Raw genomic sequence first — 16,710 nt, 5'->3', positions numbered from 1 at the left:
AAATCCTTGAGCCACAATATGGCATTTTAGTTGTGTTTTAAAAAAAAAATGATTACTACACTTTTCATCTCCACCAGTGTACCCTTTTCTCAGCTGGGCAAAGCAAGATGGTTAGAAGAGGGAGGAAGATGTAAAATATGAAATACCTTAAAGATTATTTTGGGGAACAGTGGCATATAAATACCAGCTGTGCATTGAGACTGCTAATGCGGTTCTCAAAAGTTCAAAAAGAATAAGAAATTACACATTTGTTCCCAGCTTTAGACTCATATAGTCCAAGCATTTTTACAGTGCAATCCTTATGTACCTGTTCAGAAGCACTCCCTGTGAAGTTCAGTGGGACTTACTCCCAGGTAAGGAGAGACAACACTACTCCCTAAAAGGATAAGGAAGCAAGACTGGTTTGTGCTGGGCTCTTACATTTGTGTGTGTGTGTGTGTCTGAATGTCAAATTAAAAAGACCCAAGGCAGAGGGTCAGCCCTACATTAGTCAGACTGAGGTGACTGCCTTGGAAAGCAGATACTGGATGAAACATCAGAATGCCCCTGGCTGTAACTACTAAGCTTCCTGGCCTTTACCACACACTGATGAAGGAGAGAGTTGTGTGCAACACAATGCCTGTGGCCTTCAAATATGATAGAAGATGCCGAGTTATCGTCACTACTGAAGGAGGGAACTGAGCTTGGGAAAGTTACTTTTGTACTACACTAATAGGATTTTAGAAGTTGTCATCTAAATAAATAATATTTCCAAGTGCTGCAAAGGGACTGTTCCGTTGGCTTTCAGATACAGAATGAGAGATCATCATTTTGCCTTTTGCCTCAGGCAGCAGAATGCCTTGGGTCAGCTGTGCTGAGGCATACAAGTGGTTAATACTTCTCAGAACACAATCCATTGGAAATACACTTCTTGGAACCTCATCACATTGGACAAGTGCTCCACTTTATAATGACCAAACCCCTATAAATACAGTTGGCCCAGGCTTGCATCCTTCCGAGGTCGCTAAAATGAGTACCCAGACTGTTGGGGGCAAATTAGCTTACTTGCTATTTAGCTTACTTGCTGTTCACCGCTATGATCTTTGGAATAGCGGTATATAAACAAAACATATTATTATTATTATTATATCTGTGGGTTTTTTATCCACAAATTCAACCATCCACTGCTTGAAAATATGTTTTAGAATATATAAATTCCAAAAAGCCATTTTATATACGGAACACCATTTTACTATACCATTATATTTAATGGGACTGAAGCATCCACGGATTTTGGTATCCACAGGGGGTCCTGGAACCAAAACCCAATGGATACCAAGGGCCCAATGCATATTGCTGCTCTACAGATTCTCACAAGATCCCTGTAAGATAATTTAGCATTTTCAGTCTTTATAGTGCATGTACTAGGGTATATGTGAAAGTATACACCTAAGAAGCTGGTCAATACATTCACCAAAGTGGTGGGATGTGGATCCAGGGTTTCTTCTTGCACAGTTCTCTTTTCTTATGCAACCTTGTTCTCAGGCAAAGAACAAGGTTGCATAAGAAAGAGAACTGTCCAAGAGGAAACTCCAGATTCAAATCTCACCACTTTTAAAGTTGGCCTAATGGTTACAGCCATGGGCTGTTTGTTGCTTTCCTCCGTTGAAATCAAGACGCTGTATGTGGCTTTCCTTCTCTTCACTGTAGTCTTCCAACAGCCATGTGAGGTAGGTCAGGCTGAGAACGACTGACCCAAAATCACCCCGTGGAGAAAGCCAAGGTCAGATTGAAATAAAAAAAGCAAGCAAGCAAACTCTGTGTGAAACTGGGGGGACATCATTGACGTGAAAAAAGATCATGCCAGTGGCACCCTCGGGGCAGAGGGCAACATAAAGAGAAGGGCCCACAAGCACTGGAAGGGTGTTGACCACAATCTGAAGTCATCCTGAAGACACACACAATAGGCCCATCTGAAGACAACTCTCTCATATGACCATTACATCCAGAGTTTCAAATTACCTAATGACACTACAATTGTGCTTTTCTGTGCAAGAGTACTCCCTGAAGTCAGAGCTGCCTGTTGTGCCCTAATGCCCCTTAATGGCATTCCAGATCTTCTGGCCTGATGCCAAGCATTGCCTCATCTTTATTTCTAGAAGCTGAGGGATCGAAAAATCCTCCAGTTCGCACACACCATGCCAACTAGTTTGAAAAGTTCTTCCAAAGAAGTGACACATCCAAGTCGTGGCCTCTTATTCAATACTCTAAACACCTTCTCCTCCTCCTTGTTTTTGCTGTTGTTCAAACTGCCATTACAGACACACTTTACAAAAGCAAAAGAAGATAAGTCCCGGCCTCCAAGGGTTTAAAGTCTAAAAAGGGGAAAGTCAGGAAACAAGAGAGACAAAGGTAACAAAGAAGTCCCCCCCCCATCCCAATTGTCCAAGTAATCTTGTTACATGCTAGGGAGGGTGTGCCTCTCTGCACACCCCCAGAGACACTCTTGGCCTCCTCTAGATTCTTGTTTCACAAGTTCTAGGACTGATGAGGGTATTTCAAAGGCAGGGTTGAGCCAATGGGGCTACAATCCCAAACACAATTGGACTGGCTTACCCATTTTAAACCTATATGATGTGCCCCCCCCCAAATAGATCATTTAGCCCTGAGTTGAAAATGAACTAAACTACAGGAGAATTTAAAGGCATAGCCATATTAGTCTGGAAAAAAACAGTACACAAAGGGATCTTGTAACACCTTTGAGACTAACTGAAAGAAAAAAAATTAGTAGCATGAGCTTTAGTAGGCTTGAGGCTACTTGCTCAGATGCATGAGGTAGAGTGCAAAGCCCAAGGACACACCTGAGCTTTCATAGACCTGAACCTATCTGCTCAGATGCATGAGGTAGAGTGCAAAGCCCAAGGACACACCTGAGCTTTCATAGACCTGAACCTATCTGCTCAGATGCATGAGGTAGAGTGGAAAGTCCATTGACAGACCTGAGCTTATGTAGACTTAAGCCTACTTGCTTAAGTAGGCTTAAGTAAAGTGAGGTAAAGTGGAAAGTCCAGGGATAGACCTAAATTTATGTAGACTTGAGCCTACTTGGTCAGATGCATGAGGCTGAGTGGAAAGTCCAGGAACAGATCTAAACTTATGCAGACTTGAGCCTACTTCAGATGAATAAGGTAGAATGAAAAGTCCAGGGACAGGTGTGAGCTTTTGTTGACTTGAGCCTGCATAAGGTACAGTGGAAAGTCCAAAGATGGACCTGAACTTTTGTAGGCTTGGACCTACTTACTCAGATACATGAGGTGGAGTGAAAAGTCCAAGAACAGGCTTGAGCTTTCGTAGACCTATAGGTCTGTCTCTGGACTTTCCACTCTACCTCATGCATCTGAGCAAGTAAGCTCAAGTCAACCAAAGCTCATACTACCAACTTTTTCTGTTAGTCTCAAAAGGTGCTACAAGATCCCTTTGCATGGTCAACTACAGGAAGATTCTAGGTTGAATCCTTTGGTGAGACGGGTGAAATCAAGAGGCCTCTCCTTCCCGCTGCCTGACATGGAGTTCAGACCCATCTATAGCATTTGGATAGCTTTTTCCATATTGGGACCCAATCTCTGGGAGGTTAGACTCCAGGTTCACCCCCTTGGATGTCTTCTTGATAAAATTCAGAGGAAGACCTGGAGAGGATTCACTACCCCACTGACATGGAAACCACTAGCCTTCACACAACACGCAGGCACACTTTTACCAGGGAGCATGAGAGGCAGCGTCGTGTAGTGGTTTGAGCTTAGGACTAGGACTCTGAAGATCAGGGGTTCAATTCCCTGCTCAGCCATGAGACCCACTGGGTGATCTTGGGCAAGTCACATCCTCTCAGCCTCCGAGGAAGGCAATGTCCAACCTCCTCTGGGCCAATCTTGCCAAGAAAACCCCATGATAGACCCTGAGAGGGTGTGACTTGTCCAAGTTGGAAACGACTTGAAGGTACACAACAACAACAACAAAGGAGCGAAGTCACAAGTTTGGTTGACTCCTCCTTTACTCTTGAGGAAGACAAGATTAAAGTTGGTGGTGCATATAAATGGACAAAAACCTTTTTTTCTAAGTCTATTTTATTAAATTTATTAAATTTCTGTTTAATAATTTTAAAAATTATTAAAATTATTTAAAATTTTATTTAAATATTTAATTATATATATGTGTGTGTGTGTCTTAGATTTTTCAATATACGACCCTCTTCTTTCTCTCTCTCGATTTTTCCAGGCAGTTGCATCCAGATTTCATCAATCCAGTCATCAATTATTTCATCAAAAGAGCTTGGTCCTCTCAACAGTTCATCAAATCATATTACCATCTAATCTTATGCTTCTGTTATTAAACCATCATGCAAACCATTGCTCAGAAACAAGGTTTCATCCACCAGTTCCTCCAATAACTTTTGTACTTTCATAAACATTTGAACATCATGCTGGCAACTTCTTTCTTTCAGTGAGTCTCAGAAGTGCTACAAGATCTCTCTGCATCCTATCTCACAGATTCATAAAAAAGGCTATATAGCTTTGAACAGTGGATCAAGTGTTTCCAAAAATGTCGCATCTTTTCAGTTCTGGGGGGGAAACGAAGGGGATCGGAGCCTTCCCTGGTCTTGCAAAGAACAAAAAGAAGCATCTCTTTGTCAGCTCCAGGAAAGGGAAGAGGAAGGAGGGATGGAAAGAGAGAAAAGAGAGACGCCACACAAAGAAAGCTGGGCGGAGGCAGGGAAGGGACCCTCATTGTTCTGGATCTGGGGCAGAGAATAGGGATCTGGTCCTCTTCCTTAATGCCTGGAATCGACTACCTCCCCGATCCCCCTCAAGGGATCCTAGGATCTGAAAGAGAAGACACTGGGGGGAAAGGCTCCCCAAGGAAGAAGAGGGCTCAGTTTTGTGTCCTTTGTTGTTGGGTGCCTTCTTCAATTCCCCATCATGGGCTTTCCTTGGCAAGATCCTTCAGAGGGGATCTTCCTCTCTGAGGCTGAAAGAGTGTGATCAGGGATCTCAACTGGATCTCTTTTTTGGATCTCAGCTGATCCCACTCACCAGCCACACTCTCTCAGCCTCAGAGGAGAGGGGCCCATCCTGGGAAAGCAACCAATCTCCTCCCTCCTTGAATACATCGTAGCCCCATTTCCTTGCCTGGTCTAGTTTCAATGGACTGTTTTAATGGTCAGTCTGTTTAACTGATGTTTTAGCGGAAGGAGGGAATGACTGCGATGTCGGTTTTTAGATGGGTTCCTTTCATCGTAAACCGCCTCGAGTGTCTTTTCGACAGAGAGGCGGGGTAAAAAAAAATAAAGTTTTCTTAGGAGGAGGATGATGATGATGATGATGATGATGATGATTTATGATTTAGAAACCCTCTGGGAAGAAACTTGCCCACAACAACCACAAGAAACTCCAACTCCTAGAATGCGCCTTGAGTCAGAAAAGAATTAAAGCGGTGCCAAAGTGGGTGATTCTCCAGTGTGGATCTTGTTATGGGTTTCCCTTGAAGTCCCCCCCAAGAAGCCACTTACGTGTCCCATCGAACCTGTTGGCGATGTTGTCCAGGAAGGTGTTCTGCGGGGCCAGCAAGCCTTTCATCACTGGCATGGCGGCGGAGGAGGCATGGGCACCCGATGCCAACCCCGGTGCCCACCCTGGGAAAGAAGGATGGAGGGAGGGATTGATGGAGGGATAGAGGAATGGATGGATGGAGGGTATGTGGGTCTAGGATCGGTGCCCAGAGAGTCTCAGGGTTCTCCCTGACCCAAGGTGCCCAGCCACATCCCGGACCAGGCTGGCATCAGAGAAAGCTGGCAGCGCTGGCTGCCTGCTTCCTTCTCCCTCTCCCTCTCCCTTTCCCTTGGCATTTCCCTCCCCGCTAATCCCAGCCCTGCAATTAGCAACTGGGAGGAGGGAGGGAGGGAGGGTGTGTGTATGGTGTGTGTGTATTGTGTGGTTGTGGGGATCAGGGAGGGGAAGGAGGCAGGGATGGAGAAGGAGCCCGCCCAGAGCCCAGCGCAGCCTCCTGTCCCCCGATCCCCTCCTCTCGCCCTCATTCACAGGATCGCCTCTCCCCTGACACGTGTCAGAGAACTAAGGTGCACTCCCTTCCAGGCTCCGCAGCCAGGACCCAGGGAGCCCAAGGATCCGGGACACACTCAGACACATCCAAGGACCCCCGGCTAACTTGTTGTTTGTTGTTGTGTTGTTGTTGATTGTTGTTGTGTGCCTTCAAGTCGTTTCTGACTTATGGAGACCCTATCCTGGAGATTTACTTGGCCAGACTGGTTTACTTGGCTTGGCCATTGCCTTCCCCTGAGGCTGAGAGAGTGTGGTTTTCCCTAGCCTAGGATTGGAACCCAGATCTTCCAGACTCCTTCATTTTGAGCAGGATGAAGAAGCATGAATCTCTATTTGTATGAGTGTAGCTTTTATTTTATATCTACACATTAAAACCATTTAAAATAATGTACACATTAAAACCATTTAAAATAATCAGTCATATATCACAAACTATTTCTTTTCCTGCTGTGTTAAGGATAAGCTAATTGGTCTAAATCACCACACCAACTTTCCTTCTTCTTTCTTTCTACATTTTGAGGGGTCTTGTCCTCCTTTGTGGTTTGGAGGACATTCATCACCCTGCCTTAAGGTCACCATAAGTCAGAAATGACTTAAAGGCACACAACAACAAGGCACTCCTACCTGGGGGCTTCTTGGCAGGATTTGCTCACAGGAGGTTTGCCATTGCCTTCCCCTGAGGCTGAGAGAGTGTGACTTGCCCAAGATGATTGAGTGGGTTTTATGGCTGAGCAGAGAATCAAACCCTGGTCTCCAGAGTTATGGTCTAGTTCATTTTTTAGGGGGACAGAAACCTTGTCCCTTATGGGGCAGGCAGATGTCCCGCATTATAGGGGATGCCCCTTATCTGAGGCTTAGGAAGCTTTTCTTTTTTACACAGTCTGAATGAGATGCCAACAAATAAAATCCTGTTATTTTGGATTGTGGGCCTTTCATAAAGACAGAAACGTGCGCATCACAGAATGTATGGATGTGGAGTGTGCATTTATTTCTACAGACAAATAGATGGCTACGTTAACTGGACCTAATAAAAATATTCCTCAACTGTGGGGTGTTTTTTGGCTGGAGGATGTTGCTCAGGGACCAGCCTGGCTGCTTTTCTTTATCTTCTTAAATCAGGCTTGATTTTTGCAAGTTCAGTTTCCCTGTAGGCTGTAAAATGTTCTCCCTTCCTTAGCAGGGGTTAAACCCCCCCCCACCAAAACCCACCTTCCCTCTGCTTAAAAAAGACAAAACCCTTGAAACAGTGCCCAGCCTTCAAGGCAGGGGGCTGGTACAGAATAGATGGGCATTGGTTGCCATCCAACTCTGTTCTTCTCTCTCCTCCAGTCAGAGCCCTGCCCAGTGCCAGTGGCCATGGTGACAACAGACAGAGCAAGACAGTTCATGCATCCTCCCTTATTCTGGGAAACTGCCTTTTTACCATCCCAGGGAGACATGTTCTGGGTTCGGGTTTAGGTTCAATCTTGGAGAGATGCTGAGGCCACTTTTGCTCCCGGCAAGTTTTGTCTGCTGCTTCTGGGAGAGAGGCAAGATGAAAACCTCACCCCAGAGTCCTATTTTTACAGTCTCAAAACTCCACTGAGCAATGAAAGATAATAGTAAAGAAGAAAAAGTGCCTTTGAATCACACACAGAGTTCAGAGAGTGGTCCAAGTCAGTGTGTTACTACAGAGGTGTGGGGGTACGAACTGCACCAGGTGACATCCTAAGAGGGGTAACACCATTGGTCCCCAAACATCCACCTTTTGGCAAAGTTTGGTATGGGAAAGAGGTCGATGGAGGGGAGGTGACACCATGAGTTACTGAACTGGGTGACACCAACCCTAATGATGACACTGCTCCGAGCCAGGTCTTAAATCAGCATCCAATTCAATTTCCCATTGAATGAATGATCCTATATATGACTGGAGTGAAAACCTAACTTGGCCTCTTCAAATGAGTTTTGCATTTCCAAAGCAGTGGTAAAACTTTGGAAGTAAAATGATGCATGTGCCCCTAAGCATGGGCAGAATAGGTTTTTTTTTTCTGGCTACGGTGCAGCATGGTGAACATATGTGTATATGGGTCAAAAAATTACATTTCTGCCAGGTAAGCCATCACAGGCTGTATGAAGGCAGTGGACTGGACCAGAGTTGAGAGAGGATGGGCTTCCATTCTTTTCTGTGCTATCTGTTTTTCTCCCTTCTTTTCAGGATTCATTCGGAAGGCATTGTTTTTAACACAACTATTTGAATAATTCACACATTCCGGGTTTGTTATTCATACCATGGAACCCCATCTCTGCAGATATCTGTGAGTTCAATGGCTCAGCACTCAAAGATGGAGTCGATGATGCCAATCCACTTGAAGCATGTTCAAGGCATGCAGAGTTTTATCCTGGTTTATCCCGGGTCTATTTGCATTGGTTATTCACACAGCCGAGAATCTAAACCTTTTAGAAAACCTTGGAAAAACTGACATCGGTTAAGTGGGGTTTTTGGCAGCCCAAGACTTAATCGGACGTAATCAAAATGCATGTGAACAACAAAGATTCAACCCAAATTCTACCTGGATTATTTTCACAGTTCTCAGCCAAAAGAGGGCAAGATCACTCTTCCCAGAAATCTGTTGTGATTCATTGCAGGGGCTCACCTTCATTGCTCCCTTTTAAGCTCCATACATTTACTCTCCCACCATGACACCTTTGCTAGAAGTTTCCAAAGGAATCATTTCTCGGTTCCCTGTGGCTCTCACTCCATCCACTTAGGCTTCTCTCATCATTTTCCCTTCCCCACCATCTCTCTGTCTGCCCCTTCCAAATCTGTCTGATACCAGTGAGCACATTAATGCCGAAATGAATATTGCTCACTCCTGCAGCAGTGTCTCACGAATCTACTCACGAATCTGGGCTTATAGTGCAGGGTTTTTAGGATCAAGATAATGGCTTTCACGAAGGACTGAAACTTCACATCCCCATCTTGTCTCCTGTGACATTACATTTTGCAAAACTGGGTATTGGGCAGAAAGGTGATTAGGAGGGAAAGGAGGATGTAATGGTTTGAGCATTGGACTGTGATTCTGGAGACGAAGAGGAGAATTCTAATGGGACTATTCAGATGCGCACAGGGCTTCATTTGTGCCAGGACTTGGCACAATCAAGAAGTGTGGTGTGACTAAAGAAAAGAGCATCCCTGAGCATTCTTACTTGCAAGCAGACAGCAACTGAGCATCTCTTTCTAGAGGTGAAGCCCTAACAACATACAAAAGAGTCACCCACACAAAGAGACCTCCACTGTGTAGCCAGAACTTCCAACTTTCTTGGTCAACACTGCCCTCTGGCAGCCAACCAATGCCAGGGCATTGAGATGTTAGGAAGATGTAAATATTGCATTGGTTCACCTCTTGATACAGTAGTGATGGATGGATAGAAACATCTGTTTAATAGATAGGTTGTTGGAGCCAGGCTTTTGTTCCTGGTCTCTCAGGACAACAGAAGTCAATTTGGAAGCGAGGAAGGTGATTAAAATGGAGCCTGCTTTGAGCAACACAAAATGCCAGTGGCACACACACAGACAAACTTTGACAGTTCTGATCAGAGTTAGATTATAATGGAGCAAAAGCTCTTAGCATAGTTCCCAGCCCCCAAAACACACTCACCTGCCCCCCCCTCTTTCATTCTCATTTTGTTATGGATGAGGCAAGTCCAGAGGTCCAGGGAAGAAATGTGTGGTTCTCTAGATACTGTTGAACTATGCTCTCTACCAACCCAGATTATAGCTGATGTTGTCTGGGGATAATGGGAAATATAGTTCAGCAATATCAGGAGACCCACAGATTCCCCAGCCATGGCATCAAGCATATTTTGTTTGTTTGGAATTCAATGGAAGGTCAGTGAGTGGGCAGTGTTCTTTGAAAATAGACAATACTATGATTTCTCATGTATGCAGAGTGTTCATAGTGTTTTGTATACATTTTCCTGCAAAAGTCCTTACAACAACCTGGTAAGGTGGATCAGCTTGTTTTCTTCTTGTGTGCTTTCAAGTTATTTCTGAGTTATGGTGACCTTAAAGTGAATCTATTCCAGGGTTTTCTGAGGCTGAGAGTGTGTGATTTGCCCAAAGTCACCCAGTGGGTTTCCATGACTCCAGAATTGCAGTCCAGTGCTCAAACCATTACACATTGGTTCCGTCAGATTTCTTACCAGCATACATATAAAACATATTGTTTTAAAATGTTTCATATGGTTTTAAAACTACTTTTTAAACATTGCTTTTTATCATTTTTAGCCATATATTTTATATTATTTTAAAATATCTTTGGCAGTTTAAAACCATTTTAATGTTCATCTTCCATATGTATTAATTTTTTTGTATCTCATTATATAGGCCACCTTGAGTCTCAGTTTTGGGGAGAAGATGGAATGTAAATAAAGTTGGCAACAAATAAAAAGTAACAGCATAAGAGAGTAATTGAAAAGTGTGGTGTGGATAAAGCACTTTCCTCCAATAAACTACAATTCCCAGGATTCCCTAGCACTGAGCCAGGGCAGTTAAAGCGGTCTCAAACTGGATTATTTCTGCAGTGTGTTTCTTCTGGCTCACCCCTCTGCCCACTTGGTAGTAACACCATTCCCCTGTGCTCCAGTTGCTGGCAGAATGGACTTCCCTCTTCTCCTGCAGCTGCTGCCCAGTAAAGTAGGTTGGGGGAAGTTACAGCTGTGACAATAGTGTCAAAATTGTGACTAAGCAGCTAGTGTGAATATGGAACCGTGACTTAGATTTACTCATCCGTAAATGTTTTGCATTCACAATCACTACTTAGTCATGATTTTGACATTACTGCCATAGTCGCAGCTCCCCCCAGCGTACTTTACTAGATTGTATGGGGGAAAGGAGATCCCTTCTGCTGGTGGTTGGAGCATGGTGGAATGACACTCCCATCAAACTGGGTTTTTATTATTGTTGTTGTTGTTATTGTTGTTGCTATTATTATTATCCTTCTTATTTATTGAAGTATACTTAACTACATAGCTGATACAGAATTAATACTTTGTTTGTTGTGTGCCTTCAAGTCTTTTGAGACTTATGATAACTTTAAGGTGACCCTATTATGGGGTTTTCTTGACAAGTTTCTTCAGGTAATGGCTACCTTTGCCATTACTGTCCTCTAAGGCTGAGAGATTGTGACTTGCCCAAGGTCACCAGTGGGATTTCTATAGATTTGAAACCTGGTTCCAATGTTCAAACCACTACACCATGCTGGCTCTAATACAATCTCTAACAAAAAGTATCTTCCCTGTATAGAATCAATTCATCTCGGAGTAGCAGGTGAATGAGAGACAGGAGGAAGCCCCAGGATTTTTTCAATTTTCAAAGGAAACTGCTGTGCCATTCATGTGCTCTTTGCTTTCTGGGAGCATTCAGCACCAGAGCTTGACGAAGTTGCTTTTTGGTGTACAATTTCTGGAATCCCCACCTAGCATACCAGTCTCTAAGTGGGGGGAGGTGGATTCTGGGAGCTGTAGCCCCAAACAGTGGCTTTGCTAACCTTTATGCTGAACTTAGTGAGGCTTAGTTTGATCCAAAGACAATTCTCCATGGCATCCTGTCTCACACAGACACTGAACAGAGAAACTATGAAATTTGATCAGCTGCCTTTATTTAGAAGAGGTCAAGGCGATAGATGTTTGAAAAGCACTATTTACAAAAGGGGAAGGGACACCATGATGCTACCTTTGTCACAGCACCTGGCACCCAGTTGATGTTAAACAATTGACAGCAGAGGCAATGAGAGAAACTCTTGGAAAAGTTTTCCTCCACTTTAAACGTTTCTTAGTCAAGAGTATCAAGACTGCTAGTCTTTGGGCCGGACAGGAAATTGTTCTCCAGGGGTGCCAGGCACCCTGGAGCAGACCCTGCTGCAGCATATGACACCACTGGTGCCAGCTGGGTGTCACTGGACACATTCTCCTTGGGCTCCACAGCCAGCTCACTCGCCCTCTTCCCCATGGTGAGGATCCCAGCCGCCTGGTTATCTGAGTCATGGAAGAGACGGTAAAGACGGCTCTGGAAGGTCTTGGTGGCTGTGGCACTGCTCCGCTTGCCGAGGGTTAGGATGCCGGCGGCGTGGTTGCCCATCCCATGTAACAGGTCAAAGATGTGGCATGGGCAGCTCTTTTGTCGGCAACAATCTGGCATGGTTTGTTTGGCCACTGCCAAAGAACACAGGAAGAACAGTAGCAGGAAGGAGAGTCGTGGCACCTGCAGAGGGCAAGAAAAGCCTGAATACACAGCAGTTTCCAGTTCTTTGGTGGGGCCTGAATAGAAAGCTATCTTATTTGGAGCCAGAGCATTAGTCTATCTAAGCCAATATTGTTGGCACTGACTGGCAATGATGGCTTTTCAGAGTTTTAAGCAGGAGTTTCTCACAGTGGCGTCACTAGGGTTGGCGTCACTTGGTGCGATAATTCATGGTGTCATCCCTCGACAAACTGACTCCCTCCCATACCACACACTACAGAATCCTTAGTCATGTTTTTCGCACTAATGTTACTCTTAAATCATAATTCCCATATACTATATCACTGAATGTAACACTAATAGTTGTAACATATAAACAACTAGCAAAATTAAAATTATACCTTCAAATTATAATACCTAAATGTATTTACATACACAGTGAAGATTTGATTAAATGTGGTGTTTTTAAAGAAAAAATTAAAAGAATGTTTTTTAAAAGTTATTTTTAATTTAAAAAATTAAAATTTTGAAATTTGAAAATTGAAAATTGAAAAAATCCTGGGGCTCCTCCTTTTTCCTTTCTCTGAACTTAACCCCACTTTTTAGTAAGGATTCTCCTCATTCAATCATTCCATCCCCCCCAATCTGAAGATCAATCTGATCAGACTGAGAGTGTTGCAATAACATGATGGCAAATTTTAGCTTGACTGGAAAATTGTTAATGCAGCCATCCATTGCACAAGTAATGGTGAATGATGCTGGGAATTGCAATCCAACACTTTGAGGGACACACAATCCCCACCCCTGTATTAAGACCAACTGGTTTGTGTTCCTTTGTCCTGCAAAATAAATATATAGATCATTCTAAAAATCCCAAGATTAAGAATAAATTATTATTATTACAGTATTATTATTATTATTATTATTATTATTATTATTATTATTATTACCCTTTATTTATGAAGCACTGTAAATTTACACAGCGCTGTACATGCAATCTTTTTAGTTAGACAGATCCCTGCCCACGGGCTTACAATCTAAAAAGACATGACACAGAAGGAGAAGGGAGTATTTCAAAAATTCATTTCACAATTATGGTGGTTTATTTTACATTGCGTAAAACTACCTAGATAAACTATCAGGTGGTCATTTATCTCCTGCTTCAGATACTTTCCCCTGAAATATTTTATCCTGGCCAGAACCCATTTACACTGTCAGGCTGAAGAGCTCTAGTGAATTACTTTTTCAGAGTGCTAAGAGTTAAACATAATTTATGTCAATAATATGACCCTTCTTTCTCCACCTGTGCATTGGCTTCTGTTCAAATTTCATATCAATATTGAAATTTTAACCTTCATTTTAGGGGAAAAAAGCTTCCATCCTTTTGGTTCCAACTTCAGCTTACATCTATAGACCCAGTTTAGCATCTGGTAGCAAAGAAAATGAACGGGGGGGGGGGGGGGCCTCATTGTGTCCCTTCTTTGCTGCAAAATAGTAGAAGAGTTTAATGTGTGCTTAACTATTCCATTTCATACTACTTTCCATTGCTTTGGAACAAGAAAATAGATCTCAAATTTAGTTTTGCTCTTGAATATTGAATCCTTAGGCCAGGGGTGGGTAATCTGTAGCTCCTTAGATGTTTTCAGGATCCTAGTTCCCATTATCCTCATCTAGCAGAGCCAAGGGCAAGGCATGATGGGAGAGTTAGTCTAACAATCTTTGAAGGGCCACTGTCTTGGATAGGTGGATCTGTGAACTGATCTGATGATTACCTTATAGATGTTTGCTCAACATGACGGTTGTGGACATCATGAGAAACACCATTATCATCTGTTACAGATTGCTGAGCTGGTGTCAGCTGGCATGGTAATGTGGTAATTATGGGTCAATGGTTTTGGCTACATAGGAATTGACATGCGGAGAACTATGCTTACTCTTAGTATATTAAATAATTTGTTGTCGTGTGCCTTCAAGTTGTTTCCAACTTATGGTGACCCTAAAGGCAAACCTATCACAAGGTTTTCTGAGACTGAGAGTGTGTGACTTGCGCAAGATCACCCAACAAGTTTTGATGGCTGAGCAAGGATTCAAACCCTGGTCTCCAGAGTCATGATGCAATGCTCAAACTACTATGGAGTTTATCACACTAGCGAAATGCCGCTGAAAAATGGGATTTAAACTAGATTTAAATTAGAAAAAAAGCTCAAATGAGAGAAGTTTATCAGACAACGTCACTGTTAAAGTGAATTAATGCAAAGTTAAAGCAAAAGCTTTCTCTCTTTTGCCTTTGCTTTAACTTCATGTTATTTCACCTTTGCAGGAATTTGGTGTGATAAACTTCCCGTACTTGTGAGTTTTTAAAAAATGTACATCTAGTTTAAACATGCTAGCATACTAATGTAATACTATACTAGGGATATATTACAAAGAACCTCTCCAGAGCTGGCTTAAGACATTTTGCTGCCTGGGGCAAATGATAAGATAGCACCCACTCCTTGATCTTTGAACAGAAGCTGACAGGTAACATCAGCACTAGTGATAGGATTATGTATTTCACTGGCACCTGAGATAGCAGGTGCTGCTTTTGGGACCCGAGGACAGGCCTTGTGATGGACACACTGCTATGTCTTCCACTTGAGGGTCATCCCTACCATTTGAAAGAATGAGGCAGCTGCCTTAGGCAACAAATGTGGAGACATCATGAAAGCACCGCATGCTGTTCATTAATTAATTTGTCAGTATTGCCCTTTTAAACCTAGAGATGGGGAGAGGTGCTTATGAGATTTTATGCTTCCTATGTCAAAATAACTTGGCTAGCTCAGAACATGATGCACCTTGACCTGGATGGGTGGGAGTGGAATCGCATTTGCTTTTCCACCTCGAGCAGCCCTGTCTCCAACAGAACAGAATGACTGGGGAAAGCGGGGCACTTTTGCCACCCCACCAGCACTTGCTGCCTGAGATAATTGCCCCATTCTGCCTAATGGAAGGGCCAGCTCTCTAGCCACTTCCCATGCACAAATACTGATGGTGACTTCAAAAAAGGCAAGAAAAGCTGAAAATGAAAATGTTGCAATTATGAGTCAGTTCTTTTATCCCCACTTTGATGACATTCAGGCCACAATAAAGGCTGCATCTACACTGCAGAATTAATGCACTTTGACATCGCTTTAATTGCCATGGCTCAATGCCATGGAATTTTGTGATTTGTAGTTCTTTCTATGACATATTTAGTTTCTTCTGTCAGTCTGTGACCATGACAAACTACAGTTCCCATGATTCCATAGGATGGAGCCATGACAATTAAATCAGGTTGTTGTTGTTGTTGTCCCGCTTTTCTCCCAAGATTGAGACCCAAGCTGCTTACAGTCTAAAAAACACAAGTCTTAGTCCGGAACTCAAACCAGTACACTATTCGGGGGCTCTCAGCTATGCCACCATAGCCCATTTCTTTGGTTGTGGAGGTCACAATTCTTTACCAACCCCACAATGACCCTAATCTACCCTTTTAACTGACACCCCTATAACACAGTCTTTTTTATATTGTTGGATACCGGAGGTATCAGCAGAAAGGCATCCAGCTAGTTTTCTGTAGGCATCCTCAAGCACCCCCAAAATGACACTCTTGCAGCATGTCCAGCTGGAGGAAAATAGCTGGGTGTGTCCCTGCTGGTCCCCTGTTCCTAAACAACACAGAAATGCCCTTGTTGTCTGGAGGGGGGATACATCAATTGAAACATGGACTTAGGGGTTAGCATTAGATGTAGCTACAGAAACGTAGCTACATGCTATATGTACATCTCCTTGTGCAGGATTCCAGCCAAAATCTTCTATTGCACCAACATAGACAGATGGCAAATTCTGAGTTCCATAGCATTCTTTTGTTTAAAGGAAGATGCTGTGACACGCCAAACAGTTTCTTTCTCCTCTGTCAAACAAATCTTCTAAAATATGTCTTTGACAATCTGCTTTATAAATACTGATTAGCTATATAATGAGATTCCACTGGTTAGCTTAACTCTTTTAACTTCTAATTCCTTCTAGGGGTTTTCTTAGCGTACATCACCTGAGATTGCGACCCCTCACAACCCCTCTTTGCCCCAGCTATAGAGAAGTATGACTGTTACCTTAGTATTGTGGCTCTCCATAGTCTCAGGTGTCTTCAAAGTCACAAGTGAAGTTGTGTCATAACCCTCCTGGGATGATGCTCTAAGCAAATGTCAGAGGAGGCAGCCAATTTATAGGGTCAGATTTTGTGCAGGAATTGAGCATCTTGTTTGTTCATGTACATGACCTACCCCCATACATACACTCCCCACTCCCCATGGTCGTGCCAAAAATAACACTCTCCCCATCATCTCCTGAAATGGGATCAGAAAAGAGAAGAAGGATGTTTCA

At 43.2% G+C, this 16,710-nt stretch overlaps 2 protein-coding genes across 2 annotated transcripts in view; both read right to left on the bottom strand.

Moving 5' to 3' along the window:
* The window catches only part of KCNH4 (potassium voltage-gated channel subfamily H member 4), a 69,386-nt gene extending 63,509 nt beyond the window's left edge, over positions 1–5,877 (bottom strand). The window contains 1 exon segment of the mRNA XM_042477408.1: positions 5,543–5,877. Within this exon segment, the coding sequence (XP_042333342.1) occupies positions 5,543–5,618 (76 nt within the window). The 5' untranslated portion in view covers positions 5,619–5,877.
* Positions 5,878–11,904: 6,027 nt separating this feature from the next.
* Positions 11,905–16,460, bottom strand: HCRT (hypocretin neuropeptide precursor). Its single transcript, XM_042473634.1, has 2 exons — positions 16,440–16,460; positions 11,905–12,333 (listed from the first exon to the last, which is right to left on the bottom strand). The coding sequence occupies exons 1-2, from the start codon at positions 16,458–16,460 to the stop codon at positions 11,905–11,907; spliced, it is 450 nt and encodes a 149-aa protein (XP_042329568.1).
* Between the last annotated feature and the right edge of the window lie 250 nt (positions 16,461–16,710).

Source organism: Sceloporus undulatus, chromosome 6, assembly GCF_019175285.1.
Source record: "Sceloporus undulatus isolate JIND9_A2432 ecotype Alabama chromosome 6, SceUnd_v1.1, whole genome shotgun sequence".
In the NCBI taxonomy this organism is placed as follows: domain Eukaryota; kingdom Metazoa; phylum Chordata; class Lepidosauria; order Squamata; family Phrynosomatidae; genus Sceloporus; species Sceloporus undulatus.
This window is presented reverse-complemented; position numbering and strand designations above follow the sequence as displayed.